We start from the raw sequence: 20,976 nt of genomic DNA, 5'->3' as shown, positions 1-20,976 counted from the left end.
GTTTCAAATTAACCTTGAGAAACAACCTTGTGCACTTACAGCCATGAAGTAGCTGGCACTTTTAACATATACAACACTAAACACTGAAAAAAGAGCTCGCTCTGCCTTGTTGCTGGCCTCCCTGAACACATTTAACCTTACACCGTCTTCAAAAAGAATCAGTCAGTACTTTTACTTCTTAGCCAAAGTTCTGTTGATAGCTTTCAGGTAGTCCAATACACAGCAAATATATCACAAAAGGGTTACCAAGACATCCAGTAATATTTTCATGATTTAGGAGTTGATTTTTTAAATTAGACTTCTTAAACTAGAAGCACTGCTCCAGTAAAATGTACATATTCCCTTACATGAAAAGAAAACGCTACGCCATGTGAAAATTATCACGTCTTCATACTGAAGGTATGTCCCAGAACATGATGAGTAAAAGATTTTCAGCACGTGTTATTATATCACAGTACTGTATGAACACATTATGGCATAGGAATTATTATATATTGCCACTGCTACCGTGGATGGCATTTAAGGATATGATTTAGTATGAAAGTCTATGTAAACATACCTCTGGTGCAAGATACTCTGGAGTGCCACAGAAAGTCTTCATTGTTGCTCCATCCTTTATGCCTTCTTTACATAGTCCAAAGTCTGTAATTTTTATGTGTCCATCTTTATCCAGCATAAGATTTTCCAGCTGAGAAGTCCAAATGAAGCACGGTATTAGAAAAAACATACACTGCTCCTGAGCAAGTCGATAAAAGACTCGAATTTCCAAAGATTACAGTTTTGAAACGTGTTCTCACTGGAGTCAGAACCATAGCAGCTGCCAAAGCATGCATGATGTAAATACACATTTATATCACTTTCCTTAATTCTTTAGGGAGCATTAAGTAACTAATTTGCAGTCCTTGGGTAACCGATCATATATACAGCAAGAACACAGAATGTAAACATTGTAATTATGCTTCTAAAGTATTATCATCAACAGAACACCAGATTCTTTGTGAGGAGGAATACTTATTACATTTTTTAAAAACTTCATTCCTGCTTTTACTCTAAGTGATTTTATCAAGCATTCTGTACCATTAAAGGATAGCAAGTGAGCAAAGTAACTAAGTGTAAGCTTAAAGAAGCATTTGCTAAAGAGATTTTTTTACATGAGCATCACTTTATCCATCTACTCAGCACTTTATATTCATACTTCTCCGCACCACTAATTTCTAACAAGGCCAGCTACGTATGAAACAAAGCACATTTTCCAAGGAATCATGGTTATATGGGATACAAAATCACAGCAGGAATTCCCAAGAACACTTTGAAGTAGGCTGAAAATATTACGTAGCATACTCCTACTAGTATCACCTTACCCTCCCCTGAAAGCACTTCTCAGAAAATAAGTTTTGTTGTTGCATTACCCTCAAGAACATCCCCAGTTTGCCTGCCCTAAGATTTCTTGTTTGTTTCTTTTCCCAATCTGGTCAACAAACAAACAAGCAACTTGAACTTGACTCAATTTTCTAACTGCAAGCAGGTACTACAAAGATAGTGCTGCACAGCCCACTGCAAGGAAGCACATCATACACAGCATATGTATTTCCATACATCTGATAAGACCCAATAATGAAAAGCCCAGGATTATTCTCCAGCATGTGAACAGCCAGCAACGTTTCTCTTGGAACACGATCAGTCAGGTAAAAACACAATCCATGCTGTTCAGTACCCCTTCGTATTCTCTGAAGCACTGCTAGAGTCCTGATAGATGTGCTATACAAGCGCCTAGACGATGGAAGTGTTTAGACATCCTGTAAAGCCAAGCCCAACAGCTGCAACAACTGTTATGTTGAAGTTCAGTCAGAAAAGGCTTTCTTACAGTTAAGGCTCATTTGCTTTTGTGATTAAGAAACAGAAAGCCCAAACCCCAAAAGCCTGTGAAATTGTTTTTCTACATACCTTCAAATCTCTATAAACCACATTCTTCTCTGAATGCAGGTAATCCAATGCTGAAACAATCTCAGCTCCATAAAACCGAGCCCGGTCTTCAGAAAAGACACGCTCTCTTGACAGATGGAAAAACAACTACAAGAACAATAATTTGTTGCATTTAGATCGCATATGTTTCTGAGTTATGTATAACACTTCTCAAGCCATCCTGCTTAGAATCCAATGTTACCTAAGAGAAAACTCCTTCCCATCCACACTCAGCTGTGCTCCCAAATGTTTTAAAAAACATCATAAAGTAAACAACCAGGCAATTATAACTCATATTCACAGATGTACGCTGATCACTAGTTTGATTGCTACACGTTCTTGTACATATAGAAAATAAAACTTCCTTTTAATTGAACTACAATTAGATATTAAAACTAGCTTAATGCATGATTTAGAGAAATGTTGGTATTTCACCTTTTCCTTCTTAACACTTACTATCTTTCCTTCCGTGTTGTGTTTCTACCTCTCCAAAGTAACACGTGCTCGCAATATTCATTAAAAAGGGTTAAAAGCTGTCTGAAGAACAACTACAAAGCAACTTATTTTTCTGAACTACTAAATGTCAGACTACAATATGTTGCTGTTGTGCAAAATACAAACCTACACCCAAAACCTCTAAAAATGGAGTGAAGAAATTAGAGTCTTAATTCTTAATATTAGTTAAAACTGCAAACAGCTCTGTTTAACTAGGACAGCTTGGATGCACTAGAAATGGAGACACGGACCCCAGCTAAGTGATGCCAAGCAGAATTAGAAGCAGGACAGGAAAATCCTGAAGTATTAAACATTACTGCATTTCCCTTACCTCCCCTCCATTGGCATACTCCATCACAAAACACAAGCGATCATGTGTCTGAAAGGAATACTTTAAAGCCTGAAACAGATTTAAACAAAAACTCAGAAGATCGATCACACTGACAGTTATAAAAAAGAAACATTTTGAATTAATTTTCCAAAACACAGATATAAAATCTGTATTTTAGTGGACTTTTTGTTCTTGGCTGTCATATAATATTTGCATTTTCTTTTTGCAGCTGATCTACTGCCAGCTTATTTTGAGAAATATATTTAATACATTAAAACAATCCCTTGCAGAAGCTATTAGCAATGCCTACAATGCTGTGAAACAAAGTCCTGACCCATTACAATGGCACAAAACGTACTGACAGTGGCACTGAAGTATCCTCCCCAGGCCACAAACTCCCACCATCTGATCTCACAGACAGGAGGCCACAACCAAAAAAAAACAAAACCAAAAGCACAAGGTTTTGCCACACTGGCTGCAAGTCCACTTGTCTGAAACAAGGGAGCTTACAAGCACCAGGCCCCTGGTCTCTGCCCCGCTTACTGCGACGGCTCGCTGTTGACAGCCTGCCAGGGGATTGAGCAATGCTGTCAATATCCATTTGTGAGCAATTCACAAAACCAGACCAGACACAGGGTGTGATGGAGTGTCACAAGGTGCCTTTGTACAGCCCTGTCATGTGTATTCCTGCAGCAAGAGTAACACCAGCTTGTTTGCCATGGTCTTAAGTTTCTTGGTGATATCCCAGTCTGACAGCTGACTTAAGACAGCTCTTGGTTTGGGTATTTGCATTTATGAAAGCGTTAAGAAAATAGCATGCAGTATATCATTATCTTCATTATTAGGGAAAGCACTTTTAAAGCTGATGTGTTTTTGCAAAGAAAGGGACGATCAGGTTTTTGGCCTGTCGACAAACATTTACTGATTATACCCAATTCAACCAATATTTACTTCCAGAGGCCACACTTAAAAGGTCTAAATTCCAGTTAAACCCTCTTGTATCTGGAAAAAGGAAACCACCAGGACACTACACAGGTCTCTTAGGGGGCTGAAGCTGTTGGAAAGGATTCAGAACCAACTTGTAATGAACACTACAAACAAAATCTTGAGGTAGAACTTGGGTATCTGAAGTCAACCCACAGAGACTGCTGGTGCTGGAGGTCTAAACAGACTATGCTTTCATTTTACAGTTAGCCAATCTAAAGGGAGAGCACTGAAAGAGGCATGGTCTTACCATCCTCTGTTCTATCTCCCAGTGTGCTCCACCTCTATACTTCAGCAGATACTACCAGAGCTCTGATTCCCCAGTAAGCTGCTTCTGGCAACAGTAAAAGGAATTTGTAAAAAAGAATTAAAATTGCCTTTTTTTTTTTTTCCCCTTACTCTGCTGAACTTATTTATCACAAGGTCAAGGTCACCCTGATCTCTGCCTCGAAGAGGACACCAAGCATTTGGAGGCCAGGGAAAGCAAATACTTCTCTCAGGATTGCAAACCGTTACATGGGTGAGCTGTAAAACCAAACCACACCCTGAGACACTACAAGAAGTCTCTGATTTCAAGAGGTACTTAAGACCTGCTCTGCAAGAACGAGAGGACTCAGAAAAGCATTTTAATTTGTGCTTCCCAAAAATGGAAGCATGAAAATACACACTGAGTCCAAAACCACAGATCTCAGATGCATTATATAAATAACAAAAAATAAGGAAAGCCTTGGTTGTCACAATGTCAAGTTCCACTCAACAGCAGGAGAAATACGTACTGTTAGGAACGGATGCCGCGAGTTCTGCAAAACACGGTTTTCTGTCAGCGTGTGTGCTACTTCATCCTGAAACACAATCAGAAGGAAATCACCAAAGTGATTCCCCAGATTAGGGGATGCATTTCAAGCAATTATTTACAAGTGCTCAGAGCATCCTTGCTATTCCTTTCCAGAAGGCTGTACATATTTCCAAGTTTCCCATCCACTCACCTTTGCTACAATAACTTCTTTCTTCAGAATTTTCATGGCATAATACCGTCCGGTTGCTTTTTCTTTAACTAAAATGACCTTTCCAAAAGTGCCTTTTCCCAGTAGCTTAAGGTATTCAAATTCATTCATGGTCTGTTAATGACACAGATAAACAAAAAGTGAATTACATTAACTACCAACAAGTATATCAGACTAGAATTTCTCATTCATAGGAGAATACTATGCATTTTTAATTTTTAAACCCTTTTACTTAGTAGAATTCAAGAACAGAAATGATTCTGCCATAAAAATGAGTACCAGTACACTTCCCAAAAACAATCAATCAAACTATTTAGGGAAAACCATAAACCATCCACCAACAGAAAACTCATTCACATGACTCACTCAGTGTTCAATTGTGCTAATGCCATTCCGTGTATTATCATCACTCCACAGACATTTTGACCACTTTGTCAGTGCAGAGGTTCACTAAAAGTTGTATGTTGCTCTGAATCTAGGGACTGAATCCATACCCTTTTTCTGATGTTCCCCACCTCTCTAGGGGATCAACTTTCTTGTGGTTCAATGACTGGCAGCAGAACCCACAGAGAAAACAACTGCTTCACGGATTAGCTACTCTCTCTTACTTGTTTTGCCATTAGGGAAAATGCTGGGGAAACTGGAATGTGCTGCAGGCCAAGGACAGTCAGTGTCTCTCTTACAGTACCAATGACCATTGCCAACATAGCAGTAATAGTACTTGAACAGCCAAAGGCTACTGCAGCCTCTGTTGGGGAAAACTTCCAAGATGCTCTCAATAGCAAACTTACTCCATATTCTTCCCTACAGCTGGCTGAGGAGACTTGCTGTTAATTGTTCAATACAGCTGATGTCAGGACCCCAATAATCACTTTGATTATCCTCACTAAAATGCCCAGGGAGAGTCAGTCACTGACTCGGAAGAATGTGCCTCGGAAATCTGACCAAGGAGGTGGTGGTTCTTGCATTTCTATTAGGAGCCACTCTGCAAGAGTAGTATCTGCTCGGTCAAGGACACAGAAGGCTAATGGCAGCTACAATTTACAGTGACACGTAAGTAGCCACCCACATCAGTCTAAAGCAAACAGCATGACACAAGGCTGGCAGGCATACTTAGCAATCACATAATGACTTAGTTTTTTAAAAATTTCATCAGTTTTCCCCAAACTGAAGCAAAATTATGAACGTAAATGGCAAAGATAATAGTGAGATAAGAACACAAAGAAATGCCTTTGGTATAATCCACAGACACAGCATTTGCATGGGAAAAGGTTCTATCAATTATTGAAAGAGTCAACGGGAATGCTTTGGAAAATGGAAAGCTAAATAGGAGGTGCTGAGAGGGTAGAACTAAAGGAAGGGAGGTTGAAGAGATTGAAAGGAGATACCTAAAAGGGCAGAGATCTATACTGGTACACATTCCTCTTACACAAGGCCATTCAGTCAATGCTGTGCACAATGCAAAAACCCAAGCTGCAGGAACGCTATGGACAGACACCCCAGTGGCTGTCTGGGATTAGGCCTAGGTCCTTAATCCAGAGCAACCTCAGGCCCTGGAAATTCACTTGTGCATCTTTGCACTGGCCTATGACAACACAGCAGACAGAAATAGAGGTTACACAGACTCAAGGTCCAGCAGGAAATATGATTTCATTGTCTGTACTGCAGGAAATTAAGCCAACTGCTTCCAGACCTGAGCTGGCCTTGGAAATCCTGCAGTGTATCTGAGTTGAGAACTCTGGTGGATGCAGCCAGGTTTTGACCCATACCTGCTCACATCAAACAACCTTTTCATCCAGAAACCACATCTACAACTGTGTAATTTTTAGGGAACAGAAAGGCCTTGATGGCTGCTTCTTGTCTACATTCAAGATCTAATATTTAGTGTTCTTCCTGCCACGTTCACTTACCACTTTGTGTTTTGGTTTTGTCATTGAAACCTCCATTTCTTCAGCACCTGAATTATCACTGGGAGAGCCAGATCTAAAATCCATCATCTCTTCCTCCTGTTTCTTGAGGCTGTCTGCTACAGTTTGGATGGCTTTCGTCCATTCTTCCCTGGCAAAATATAAGCAATGACATTTGTTACCTGTGTCTTCAGATTACTGTCTGCAATAGCAAGGGTCTCTGAGGAAAACAGAGCAACCAATGCGCTAAAATGAACACAATGCCACATAACGCTGCATTTTGTGCGTTTTCAAGCACTGCAAAAAATACATTTTAAGAGCACTTTTAGCCTACATCTTTATTAATCACACTAGAAACGAGACAACTGAAGTCCCCACAGTCCATATACAACATAAGGCTCTTCAGCAATTTCTAATACCCAGTCAGTCATCAGGTCAAGATGTGACCTACTGATACAGAGATTTACATAACAAATGCAGACTCGCCAAGACCAAAAAGCAAAAGGCTCCCATGCAGCACAAAGGAATTAAAGTTTTTCCATTCCTATGGTGCACTGGAAACACATTTATCTAACTGCTGGGGGCACTACTCCACCTCTTGACACACACATCCTAAATTTTAATGCCAAGGAATGTCCTAGGAGAAGTTTTTAAAGCCCGGGATACTTAGGTAATACATTTCTTACAGAGATGATGCCAGAACTACAGCAGTTCTTGTGTAAAGCTTAGCAGCACATCAGCAAAATCAGCAACATTTTATCTTAGCCATAGGTCTTGGTTGCAAGAAAGTTTCCACAGTGGTTTCAGCAATGGGTGCTCTCATACCGACCCCTTTGAATTCTATGCAGACCCCTTCCACTCCACTGAATTTGGGGAAATTTTACACCTTTGGAAACTATTGAAGTGAAAGTTCTTGGCCTTCATCTAACTTCACTGCAAATTTATTGAACATGAAACATGCAATTCAATGCCTTAAAGGTTTTTGGGAAGAGCTTTAAGGCATACAGGGGCCGAACAAATGTGGATTTACTGCATTTTACTGTCTGTAGCTCTGTGACTACAGCAGGAACACAAGCAGCCAAAGCTGAACAACTCCATGCACAATCTGCCAAATACTGAAGAGGCCATGCCATCCTAATCAATATCAAACTTTTCACTGGTTCTATGAAATTATAAAGTGAAACATAAGCTTAAAGAAATAAAATCATATCCGAACATCTGAATTGCAGCTTGTGTTGGGTGGAAAAAGAGAAACATTCCACCAAGGAAGCAAAGTCCATGGGAAAAATTACCTGACACAGTATTCTAATAAAAGCTACACCAATTACACGTAAGGTCTTTTATGTCCTGCACAGTTTTTATTTTGGATTATGCCTGGTTGAAGCAGTATTCATTTCTATATTACAAATACAGAAGATATCTAAGGAAGATTACCTCCATATTATCTCCAAAAGAGGAGAAAGACAGCTGTACAGAATTACCATGTTGGGGTTAAGGAAAAAACAAACCACCTATTCACTTTCTTCAGCTAACATTCACCTGTACCATCTGCTTCAAAAGGCTGGTCTTCGTACACTATCCAGTTCTGTCTTGGGACAGCAAGGTAATGCTAAATGTAGGAATCGTTTCCAAATGTTCTCCTGTGTTTCCATCAACATCACAAGCACATTCATTTATTTACTAGTCGTTTTTATTATTCAGAACCATTACAGAAAGCCAAGGGCTACCTCCACATCTGTTTCAAGATTTATTGCTGACTTGGTTGAGATCGTGGCCCTCCTGAAGTAGACAGATCTCTGATTTCTGGGATACCAGAATTTCACCCTCAGCTTTTACATCTCAACTGTGTACAACAGAGGTGACTAACGCTCCAAGCCCTGAAGTGTCACAAAGCTGACTTAATTGGCTAGGAGGGAACAAAACGAGACCGAAACACAATCCTCCCCCAAGTGGAAACTGTTATTCACTCATTTTAGGGTCACTGACTACAAAGCTACTAAATGAATCAAGGACCAGTTTATTTTTCTTTGCTTTAATTTGATTTCTCCTGCTTGTGAACACTGTAATAGAATCAAAAGCAATAAATAGGAACCGTCTAACTCAGTGCACACAAGCTGTAATAGAAAAAAGCAAAGAATATTAAGTAGAATTTGCTGATCTTAAAAACAAACGTGCCAGTTTCATACATAGGGAGGACCAGGGTTTTAAAATACCCCTTCCCCTAGGGCAATGATACTGGAATAATTTAAGTTCAGTTCCTGAAGAGCAAGTAAATATTTAAATACGCTGTAGTTGTAGAGTAGCTGTGCTGGAAAACTCTTCTCTCAGGAGGTAAGAGATCAATTCTCCAATGATGAGAGCACAGGATGCGTGCTCTTAGCTTTGTTTCCTAACAGCTGAAACAGAAATCTGCACCTGCAGCAGATAACTATCACCTTTATTATCTAATTTGCATAAAACATTAGCAATCAGCAGTGATACTACTGACTTTTTTCCTTTAAAAACAAGGTGTCTAAAAAGACTTTAAAAGGTCAGCATTTTGATCCAACTCAATTTTGCCTGAATCTCTTTCACTTGTGTTCACCCTTCCAGAAATTCCCAGGTCAGAAACCCTTTATTTCACATAGCAGAAAATTTCCAGTGAGAAATGAAGCCTAACTTTCCAGAAATAACTACCTGTGTGCTGGTACAGACACGCACCTGTGCTTTTTGGATACCCAAACCAACAACATTCATTTACAGATACCACTCAAAATCCACTCCCTGAGAAGTCAACCTTCCTTTAAGGTACCTTTTATACTGGAACATGCACTAAAACTGTGACACTCAAAAATTATTTGTCACTTTTCAGTCCTGACGTACATCACCTGGTAAGTAAGAGCTTGAGCAAAGGGCTTGCTATTAATGCTGAACACTTGCATCTGCTTTTGCGAGTAGTTTATGTATTAAATATGAATGAAACATACCGCTCCTCTGGAGTCTCCACATGAAATGTTCTTTCAATTACTGTGGTCCACTGGAGGCATCTAATGATAAATGTGTTTGGTTTAGGTCGTTCTGTCTTCATCAGCTGGCACTCTACCACAATCAAGGAAGAAAGAGTCATGGTACATAAGCAGGTTTAAATAATCATTTGTCTTTATTCTTATCTAGCAAACTGTTGCAATTAATCAGCCATAGAAATCTCTGTAAGTACTTCTTTAGGCGACGTGAAACAATTTACTGTGTTGATGAAACCAATAAATAGCTTAAGAGATAGTCATCTAAGCAGCACTGAAATCAAATTCTGCTTAGAAAGGGTCCACGTTTGGTCGGTCAGAGAGGTAAGTAGAAATGTGATGTGATGATACAGAAGCCGTTCAGACTCAGGTCTGATGCTCCAAAGGTCATTCAGAGCTGAACACATGGACAAAGTCAGCTGATAATGCGGTAATTACAGCCACTGAAATTAACGCTGAGCCTCTGCGTTCCCTCCCTTCGACTTTCCTGCCATAAAATCCCGTCCTCGGCTCTCAAGGAGTTGCTGGAGAGCGTATTTGGTCATTTTTCAGGGACCTGACTAAGATTAGACTCTGGCAGAAAGCATTTCCAGCCCTCAAACACTAGAGGGAACATCAAACTGCAGAGGCACGCCCCAAAAAGACCCCATCCCAAATGCCGCCAGGACAGCTGCCACTCAGATGCCGGATGGACACACAGCCAACAGTCCTCAGCCCTGCCAGTAAATGCCACCTAAAAACTCTGTGGAGACACGGCCATATTCAAAAATCTCACGTTCTTCATAAAAAGCACTCTCTCTCAAGAGGAGAGCATGAATTTTGTTTTTAGGAAAAAAGTATCACAGCTATTTTAAGCTTCATAGGATACAATGAGCACTTATCCTTCACGTCTCAGCCTGAACCAGGCAGCTGATTAAGGGTACACTAGCTGTAAAGCAACCAAAACAACACCCAAAGTCAACGAAGTGAGAACAGAAGCAAAACCATCACATTTCCCAGAAATACATTAATAGAAACTCCAATGCTAATTAAACAGCTCCTGCTAAAGCAAACTCAAAATAGTGAGTGGAGGAGGAAAAAAAAGGAGGAAGAACCCTTCTTCCATTAAACTCTCCTCCTTGCAGCTGCTGAGCCCACAACTTCACTGTTATTTGGCCTTCAAGTACCAAACCAACTTGCAACCAAAGAAGGCACCATGAAGACAAGGAGAAATGTCTGCTTGCTGCTAGAGCCATGAACATGCTCCTCGTTTAGCAATATGAAGTCAAGGACAGAATCCGTCCGGAATAACAGCCGCATTAGTAAGGCTACACTGGTATCGTGAGGTTAATTTTATTATTGTGAAAATGTGGAGTGCTCAGTTTTAAATTCAAGCTCTTAATTAGCACCAAGATAAAATATTTACTGCCAGTGTTTTTGGGTGCTGTAGTTTTGGCAATATATTTCATGCCTCATTTGCTGCTGGAGTTATAAGCTTTACAATGAGTAACTTTGCATTTTTCATGACAAGAAAATCTAATTTTTCTTTAATAGCACGCTGAGGTTACACCGCATCCTACTAAAGCATCGCAATTAGATAAGAGAAAGTTTATTAATGAGTCATGAAAAGGTTTTAGTGTGATAAACAGCACTCCTTTATTCACCGAGATTAAAGAACCTCCACAATTCGAGGCGGCCGTGCCTTTGCAGCGCTGCGTCCCAGCAGCCTCCATCCTCCTTTGCAGAACAGCAATTAATGCTGAGCACAACTGCAGGAGCTGGCACACACCAGTAAGCCCAGTTCTGAGAAATTTAACTCACGACATCTCATTCCTGCTTCAAGACCTGCCACCTTAGCCTAGCTACTCTTCCTTTTTTTTTTTTTTTTTTTTTTTTTTAATGTATCTCCCATTCTTGCCTGCCTGCCTAACATAATTAGATTAAGGCTGGGGCTGTCCTCTGTGAACCTGCACAATGCAGCCACAACAGACACCAAACGTGGCTGAAGACTCCCATATAGAAGAAAATGAGGCTATTTCTAACCTCGTGCAAACCCAGAACTGTTCGCCTTCACTTACCCAGAAGTACAACACTACGAAGAAATAAACGGAGAGGTTTTGTTTACTTTTTAAAGCAGCCTCTAGCTGCACATTTCGTACCTCAGAATAAATACTCTGAAGTAGCAGCATAGATATTCGAACCAACCATGAGCTCCAAACTTTAACCATTTAATTTCAGCAAAATAAACCACAGGAGGCATTTTCTGTCACGGAAGGGGACCAAATAAATATCACCGCTTTTCCCCTAAATCAGCACTGTCCATCGATATTTGTTAAGCTTGCTGATCCAGCAATCTTTAAGGCATACAGCAAGACAAATAATAGAGATTTGTCAGTTAATAACCACTATAATTCAAGTATGTCACATAGAAGTGTTTTGTTTAGTGAACAATATGCTGTCTAATTACCCTGCTCAATCATAACAGCACATACGAAGAAATACAGAAGGCTTTATTTTTAACTTGCCTTACCAAAGTGCTGTACCACTCAGGTTTCAAAAGTTTGAAGCTGCCACACGGCTGTATATGGGCAGAACCAGCTTTCATCAATGAAACAAAGAAGCAGAGGGTTTCTTCTTTCCTTTACAACTGACTCTGAACTCTCCTGAGGCTGGAAAGCTACCGCACCACCAAACTTGTCTCTTACCATCATGTACAGCAACATGCGGCACTACAGCAGGGTACAACAGACTTGGTATTACATTAAGTCTGATTCATGGCACGTTTGGGGGTATCGTTTGGGGCATAAAACCACTCACATGTCAGACACAGGCTGATGGTCACTTACCCACTTTGAAGACAGTTTTTCCTGTCAAACAGGCCAACATATGTATTCTCCTTTTGCAACACAGTAAGTACTATAAACAGCAGCCTGTTAAAAATGATTTAAATTGCTCTAAAGAACCTCTTGATTCTTTCCTGGCGTTTGGTCTTTTAAAGTAAGTAGGACAGAGAAATTGTTCCTAACGGGAATAGACACCAAGGCATTCAAATGTAAATTACCATTTTGTATTTGAAAGACACTTAGTATTATCCCAGTGACTTTCTAAAATGTCACAATATTTGCTTCCCCAGCACTTAAGCTAAAAGGCAGATTACTTGTGATGAAAGTGTCAAACTCTGCTCCCTATATAATGACATCACACTTCAAACCAATAATGTCAAGAATCCTTCCCATTCCTGCTTTGGTTTCTTTAAGGAAAGAGATGAAAAAAAAGGGCAATCAAGGAAAAAAAAGAATGATGAATAAATAAAACTTTGGAAAGTGGAGCAGGAATACCATGTTGGGGTGCTCCCTTTCTGCTAGCACCACTTAACAGATTACCTCCCAGACAGCTCAGCATGGCAAAAGCGAGGAGCTGGGAGCCCTGAGTTAGAGACCTAGACTAAGGCAGCCCGAATAACAGCAGACACAGAAAATCTGCCCGCTGATCTGGCCGTCCTGTGCCCTGCGATAAACGCCTGACTACAGACATGCAGCCCTGTCCCAAAAGGAGCGCTCATTGTTGAGCAATTATGTTTTCGGCTGTACAACAAAACCACCGCAGTCCGCCCTCCTTTTGGACAGGCAGAGAAATAATAATCCCTTCTTTCTAACAGGAACAGCCACTCTCTCCGCGTTGTTTTTCGCTATATACCGCTCCTCTCAGCTATACGGTTTTAAGGGCTTATAACCTAATGGGCAGACATACACGATAATCTGAGATTACAATCAGTATGAAGGCTACTTATCCAAGAGATTTACAGCATGGGCTCTATCGGTTATTTATCTGCTGGTGTCTCTGGAGCATAACTAACTAGTTAGGTGCAGGCTTTTTTATTCCTTCTGTCTCAGCAGCGAAGTAAGGAACAGGAACACAAATATGACTCAAAAAAATCACAGTTAAGTGCCAGGCACCATCTTTGAGAAATTTGATAAAAATCACCCATAGGTAACTTCCAGGGAAAATAAACTCCTTAAAGTATCATTAAAATATAACCATATATACATGGCTATTTTTAACTGGAAATTAGGTGGAGAAAAAAGAATTAAAATGCAAGAGTCTCTCTTTACCATGGCGGTTCTGTAAACAGGTTTTCAAAGACATCTGATCAAAACTCTCTCAGATTGAAAGGACAGGGCTTAAGACAAAGAAGAGACTACTAAATGATTGTCAAACATATGAAAAAAATCCTATAAAAGGAAAGCACATTCTGTATTTATTGCTACTACTACTATTGCTATACCTGTTACGTGAAAAGACAGAACATCATCAGCTAATGTTACTGGCCTTCATTGTTTTTCTCCTGCACCGAATATTCCCTACCTCTCACGGATAGCATCTCACTTAATATGAATTTTACACTGCAAGTGAAAAGAGCCCCCTAGTAATGGGGAAAAAAAAAAAAAAAAACTTTCACTTGCAAAACTAGAGAAAGCCTACTTTATTTTACAGCAGAAGAGGGTAAAAATTTTAATCAGAAACATGGGACCACTTCCAAAGAACAGACTGACAGACAGCCTGCCATCTCATTAAAAAAAAAAATCCAGTTCACTAATTAACAAAAAAGTCAGAGCTATCATGGTCACTTAGAGAAAAAAAAAAAAGGAAAAGGGAGAATTTTTCCAAAACATTTAAGCTAAATCCCCTCCCACTTCCACTGGCAGAGCCTTCTGCAGGCACCCTCTGCAATGCGATGCTGCTCTGGCCTGAGCACTCCTCCAGAGCTCACTCCTCTTGTGCTAACTCAACAAGTTAACTCAAATGAAAGTACGAGGCAAGCAGGTTCAAAGGGAAAAGTGGTGCTGCAAAACAAACCCAAGTGATACAAGCGTGGCGGGTACCTAGAAGGGAACCGCAGCACATCGGGTGCTACCAGCGCTGCGTGCCGGTGCCTATACTAAAAAATTAAATCCTGGTGAGGCAACAGCTGCTTCAGCGAGAGCAAAACCACAAGAATGACTTCTAGCAAGGAGGCCTTCCCCACAAGCATCGAGGCTTCCCAACCTGCTGCTGGCTCACCAGATAAGAAGCACTGCTAAGAGCATCCCTCCACCTCCCACCGTCCCCACACCCTCCCTTACGGGGGCTACACCTGATTGCATCAGCATGTGTCTCGTCTTTTTTTACAATGCTCTGATACCATGGAAACAAACGTGTTTATATATAAATGCCAAGACTGACAGGCTCAATTTGCCAAAAAAAGCAACATATCCCTGTTGTGAAAACCAATTTAAGTTAACTCTTTCTGAAAGCAACTTGGACATGGAGAAGGCAACCAACGCATCCTTTTTTATTCCTTAGCAGTGAGCTGCAGTAAATGATTATTGGAAGAAACACAGCAGCAAGAGAATGGAAGTGTCCTGCAAAAAAAGTGCGTTTGTTAAAAGCCTCTGGCTACAGACCAAGTGCCGAATTAATGTATGAACTAATAGCATTCTGCTGCCTTTCTTTACCTTCTTGATCTATATGGAGATACCAGTCTAAAAAGGCAAGTACTATGTCATTACTGAAGTGACAATACTAAGACAACTCTCTAAATGAGACAAAAATCCCCAAAGCACTCCTGGCATTCTGCACTGAAGCACCAGGCAATAGCACGCCCATTATTTTTTTCCCCACCATCAGTCAGAACAGGTACATGTCACTACCAGGGGAAAAATGAACATTTACATTAATTCCTGGCCTTGTCCAGCCCTCTCCCCTGTCCAAGTTGTTCTAAAATAAATCTGCTGAAAGGTCAACCACAAGGATGAACCCCGTGCATTTCAAGCTACCGGGTGACAAAAAGGGAAAGCCCTCTACCCTTCCCTCTGCCCAACTTCGCTTCCACTAGTCACCAGAAACAGATCACTGTTAATAACAGGTGCCACAATGATCTATTTTTAAGTGGTGGAACGAGACACAGGCAGATCATGAGACAGGAAAGATTAAGAACAGGAGAAAATAAAAGCTGGAAGTATACAGAGAACGGTTAAAAACATGAGTAAGAAAAGGAAATTATCCTCAGGTTCTTCTGTCACATCCTGTGCTGCGGCACCTGAGCAAATTCGGAAATGTTTGCGTAGGACAGAGTACAGAGGTTAGGAGATGATATTATTTCCAAACCCTTTTGTTGGCTCTAATAAAAGAAATAAGGTTTTATTTTCAAAATTAAGAAAAACTGAGCATGTTTTATTAAAACCGGTGCTTATTCCATGTTCTTTTATGCTAACAAACAAGTAACTTTGATCTATGTTAATGCCACTTGCACTCGGCTCTGGTGGCAGCACACAGGATGAAATACTTGGGCTGTGTCTACCTGCCAAGTACCACTCACTTGGGTTAATTTTCACTTTAAAGCAGCTTGCTGAATAACAGACATACAAACCGTTAACCAATAAACCTGTTTGATTCCAGAACCAGAGACAGTACATTAGTAGAAAACTGAAAAAAAGGCAGAGCATCAAACCTACATATCACATCCATTAGTAAGAAACATGGTTTTTTGTTGCTGTTTTTATTTTGTTTTTATCTGAGACACATTTAGTGTTTAGATATATTGGTCTGGGCAGATTTGAACATTACTGATGCAGATTCCCAGCGACTGCAAGACGACACCAACCCCCCACCTGGATGAGGGAGCGTGTAAAAAGCACTTACGAGCTACCGAGAAGTTATTTAGCGGTGATTCCCGCTGGTCAACATCCTGCGGCCGCTCCTTGTAGCCAATGAACGTGCCATCGTTCTTCAAAAGAAAGTACCGCGGCCTCCATGTTTTTATGTATTCTCCTGGAAAAAGAATGGGAAAAGGGAGAGATCGTCAGAAAACACCCCAAAATACTGACTCACCAATAAACATATTTTTAATATTGAAACTAACTCCTGACATAGCAGCAGCTCTAAGAACATTCAGTTCGTTCTGATACAAACGGTGGAAAAACACAGGCATTGAGTCAGATATTGTTAGTGATGCTAACCATAAGAATGGGACTTCATAAAAGGTAAACAGCTATGTTTTGTTCTCCTATCTATTCCTCATTCCATTCAAATTCTGCAACATCTGCCTTAAATGCATTTTAAATTTTTAAAAAATCAGAGCAGATGTCCTATGTATTATTTTTGCTATTGTCATTTTTCATACTGACAAGTGGAGAAATTTTTTTCATTTACATTTTGCAGAGCAAGTATTTTAAACAACAATGGGTAATTTACTAATTAGTCAACTGCTTTATCAAACCAACAGTCACTTTTCGAACATAAGAAGATAATTCTCTGCTTAAGTTACATAACATCACTCACTCCTCTCACAACATCTCAAGCATGAAACATGAGACGACATAGCACAATGTGAAGGGGAAAACATGGGTTGATGGATAGCCACCATGAAGAAGAAAACAAACATCTATTCAGAAATATTCTCCACCTTGCTTTTTCAGAGAACACGTCCCTTGATCACACCATGCTACTGCTCAGCTGAGTAACACAGCGCAGGTACCGGTCGCATGATTATTGCGGCCATGCTTTAAATCTCCAGAAGTTTACACTTATTGGAGTTACTTGATTTGGCTTCAGGGATGGAAGACTGAGGTTCTACCTGCCTCTCTTCTGGGTGACTTTGTCAACGTGCCTCAGTTTCCCTTTCTGGTTATCTCCAGGTCTCTAGGTCCTGCAGTGACATTTCTGTTTGGCTGCTCAAATCAGGGTACCAGCCACACTTCAACTTCGCCCATCCCCACCAGCAACTGATTTAAAGAGAAGCAGCCACTGCAGAAACCACCCATGGCTGGGCAGCAGCTGTGCTCTCCTCCCTCCAGCATAGTTTGTTTGATCAACATCGGGAAGAGGGTGAGGGAGCAGGCTAGAAACCAAGCGTCTTTTGGGTCTGCAGAAGGAACAGGTCTGAACACCCCCCAGGACTGCGCTGGGAGGGCTGGTGCCCAGGGCCCAGTGCCCAGGGCCCACTGCCTCACCTTCCTCCAGCCCTTCAAATGACTGCCAAGAGGGAGAAGAAAAGGCTCCCAAGGTTTGCTGGCCACAGCAACCTTCTGCTGCTCGTCCCATTCTCCCAAGTGCCGCTCACACCTCCTTTTCCTGCTGCTCGCGTTCCTCCCTCTGCAGGTAATTTCTCTCCAGGAGCTGTGTGCGCTGCCCCAGGAACTCCCCTGCAGCTGCTCTTCTCCCCGCAGACCTCCCCTCCTTCTGGGGTGCAGTTTCACCCTGCTTCATGCCAGCTGCGCATCTTCTCCCTTCAGCCTCACACTTGCGTCTCCAGCACATTGGATCGTCCACAGCCCCAGCATCCCCAGCTATTGCTTCCACCTGCCTAGCCCTTTGCTGGGCTTTTAACTTTCTACTCTAAAGCAAAAAACTAAGAGTTACTGAGTTACCCTTCAAATAACATCCATTTGCTCTGATAAAACAGAGCAGTGCAATGACACAGGCGAGAAAGATGAGAATAAAAGCAATGAGCCCAAACCCACACAGCCTTTCCTCTAGAGATGCCTGTTGCAGCTGCGTTATGCTGACCTAGAAGAACTTTACAGAAATGTCACCGTCACTTTCAGAATTTCAGGACTCACCTATAGCATGTCACGGCATTTATAAGCAAGGCAGTAAATGTAGAAGGTTTTGTTGTCGTCTTCATAATTCTGACCTTAATTAAAAGCCCAAAACTTTCTGGGATCAGCAGGAGATTATGAAGCCTTTCACATTTAAATTATCAGTCCAACTCAGCCCAGATCAGGGAGATTACTCCAATCTCATTACTATTACACCACAGATATAACTACAGGGATAAGAAAACCCACAGCGCTCAGCCCAGCGCTTACCGGGGAGGTTTGCCAGGTAGGCAGCTGTCGGGACTATCGGTCGGTTTGGAACGCGCTGCTGCATACCTGACACCTTGCCATTTTCTTCTCTTGCACAAAGCCAACCAGAAGAGCTAGGAGCCATCTTCCTTCCCTTCTCATACCTGCATTTACGACTAAATCCAGATGGATGGAAAAAACTGAAGAGGGGCAAGTTAGAGTCTCACCTAATCCATGCTACTTCTTCCCAATCAGTATTTACAGAGGAGATTTTCTTTTTTTGGTATTCTGAAAATACCTGATTGTTTTCAGTGAAGCATGCATAATTTTAAACAAAACAACACTCTACTGTCACAAGGGGCTCCTCACTCCTCCTCTCCCTCATCCTATTTTATGTTTTATTAGAGGCTTTTCTTTGGCTCTTATATGTTCTCACAGCTTTATTCCACTCATCTGTTTGTGTTGAAAAATAAATCATCTAACAGGATTAATGACACAGTCCTTAAAATGGTTCATTCCATACACACACACACACACACACGGCATATGCACGCACACTGCATCATCCTCCGCACTCACTCTTCACTGGTTATCATTTATCACTCATTCTTTCTGCGTAGGAGACCAGTGACTTCATTACCATTTTACAAGGACCACTCTACTCAGACCTTCACTTACTTTAGCTGGTTTTTGTTCCTGATCCACCTTTTTAATTTGCAAATAACTAACGGAGTTTTAAACTTCCTTTTTCACGTTTGGAGCTTAGTGAATCCGGTAACATGGCAAGCTTACCCATTATTGATTATTGCTCTGGCCAAGGACAGCGTGAGGCACACTGCAGCATCTGCAGCACACATTTTATTATGTAACACTGAGGTTATGCTTCTGCATCTTGCAGCAAAGTGGCATGACACTGCCTTGTTGGCGATATCGCAGGCAGGTTGGTTGTCTGTAAGCCTAATCTCATACTCAAGGCTGAGCCAACAATCTTTCTTCTACAGAAGTTCTGAAATGCAGACTCACCAAGAAGTCATCCAGAAAAAGTATGAAGTGTATATGCCAAAGAAACTAGATTACATTTCTTATGATTAGCTAGAACATTGTAAACACTATAAACTGTCTGGAACCTGTGAGGAGGGTCAAGTTGTTCGCGGTAGCTATTACAAGCAGTTTAAGCACAAAACAAGTTTGTCGATATAGACAAAAATAATTGCGTGCAACTGCTGTGGCAAAGCTGATTGAAAAACGTTAACACCTTTTCCTTCCTCTGATATACTCAATAAGCTGTCATGCCTGAAGAGTGAACTGAACTGTTTCAGTTCTTGACCTGTGATTTTTGTTCCTGCTGAGGCTTTGTTTTTAAGGACCATAAGCAAGAAGTTGCTTGAAGTCACCAATGCTGTTAGTTACGCGGTCTCTCTAGAAGACATACAAAATACAGTAAACGCAAGCATGTGTGGCAGATTCTATTAGACAACACTTATAATAATAATAATAATAATAATGATCCACCATGGAAAAGTGAACAATTTACAAAGCAAAACATTTTTTCCTCTGTGATTCATTGCTTGTGTAATGCCCTGGCAGAGCCGCCTTTGTTTTCAGTAACAGAATGCTAACACTGCAGAGACAGAAAAGCAAAAGCATGGGTTATAAATCCTACATATAAAATCCTGAAATCAAATAGACTCCTCTATAACTTGCTGCCTTTATTATTTAAAATCTTTATGTACCATTCTGTTTACTCAAAGCAATTTTCAAGTTGCAAAGATTCCCAAACTGTACATAGCTGCAAATACACACCAAGATTGTTATAGACCGATTTCGCTTTATTGCTTTGTGTCTGCCCCCACACACTGCACATTAAAATACTTAATACACACTTAGAATGTAAATCCATCTCATGCCAAAAAAAGCTCTCCACAATAACACACTGCAGAGCACCCTTATGCCTGCAGATTTTGGAAAGTTAAGCACAAAACTCTTCTGGTTCATGAAAAGTTAATTCTGCTGAGGATTTGCAATACTGTGGGGTTAGGTTATTTTCCTCTCCTCTCCCCAACAGTATCTCACCGAATCTGGAGCTGTCTACCACTGATAGAGTGTCTAACATCAGAAACAGCTGCCACTCCCTGGGAAGCTTACGGGGTAAGTGGAGAATAATGAGCAGCAAGCACCAGCAGAACAAAAGAAAATCCATCTTTATTTACCAACTGCTGCATGCTTGTTGCTGCATCAAGCTCATTCAAAGCCAACACCACACCCTTTAATTCAGAACAGACTATATTTAAGACGACTTTGCTTATTTTTTTAATCAACTCATACATACTGATGTTTTTTTTTAAAAAAATGATTAGGTTAACCAAGTCAGCATCCAATGATATCCCTGATATTTACAGGAGCACTGGACCAACTGTTAACTTTCCTATGCCCCAAAGAAACCAGAACAAGCCCAGCAGCGCGGAGCGAAAATGAGGTCCCGGTTAT

General features: G+C 40.9%; 1 protein-coding gene across 1 annotated transcript in view; it reads right to left on the bottom strand.

The window, feature by feature from the left end:
* Positions 1 to 20,976, bottom strand: part of LOC118157410 (RAC-alpha serine/threonine-protein kinase) — a 72,829-nt gene that overhangs the window by 18,821 nt on the left and 33,032 nt on the right. The window contains exons 3-10 of the mRNA XM_035311719.1: positions 16,343 to 16,471; positions 9,650 to 9,761; positions 6,687 to 6,834; positions 4,759 to 4,890; positions 4,549 to 4,614; positions 2,789 to 2,857; positions 1,945 to 2,070; positions 560 to 688 (exon numbers count right to left, since the gene is read on the bottom strand). Of these exons, the coding sequence (XP_035167610.1) occupies positions 560 to 688; positions 1,945 to 2,070; positions 2,789 to 2,857; positions 4,549 to 4,614; positions 4,759 to 4,890; positions 6,687 to 6,834; positions 9,650 to 9,761; positions 16,343 to 16,471 (911 nt within the window). The remainder of the gene's footprint in view (positions 1 to 559; positions 689 to 1,944; positions 2,071 to 2,788; positions 2,858 to 4,548; positions 4,615 to 4,758; positions 4,891 to 6,686; positions 6,835 to 9,649; positions 9,762 to 16,342; positions 16,472 to 20,976) is intronic.

The sequence above is a fragment of the Oxyura jamaicensis genome (genome assembly GCF_011077185.1).
Source record: "Oxyura jamaicensis isolate SHBP4307 breed ruddy duck chromosome 5 unlocalized genomic scaffold, BPBGC_Ojam_1.0 oxy5_random_OJ106517, whole genome shotgun sequence".
NCBI classification, from domain to species: Eukaryota; Metazoa; Chordata; class Aves; order Anseriformes; family Anatidae; genus Oxyura; species Oxyura jamaicensis.
Note: the sequence above shows the minus strand (reverse complement) of the source record. Positions and strands in the feature narration are given on the sequence as shown.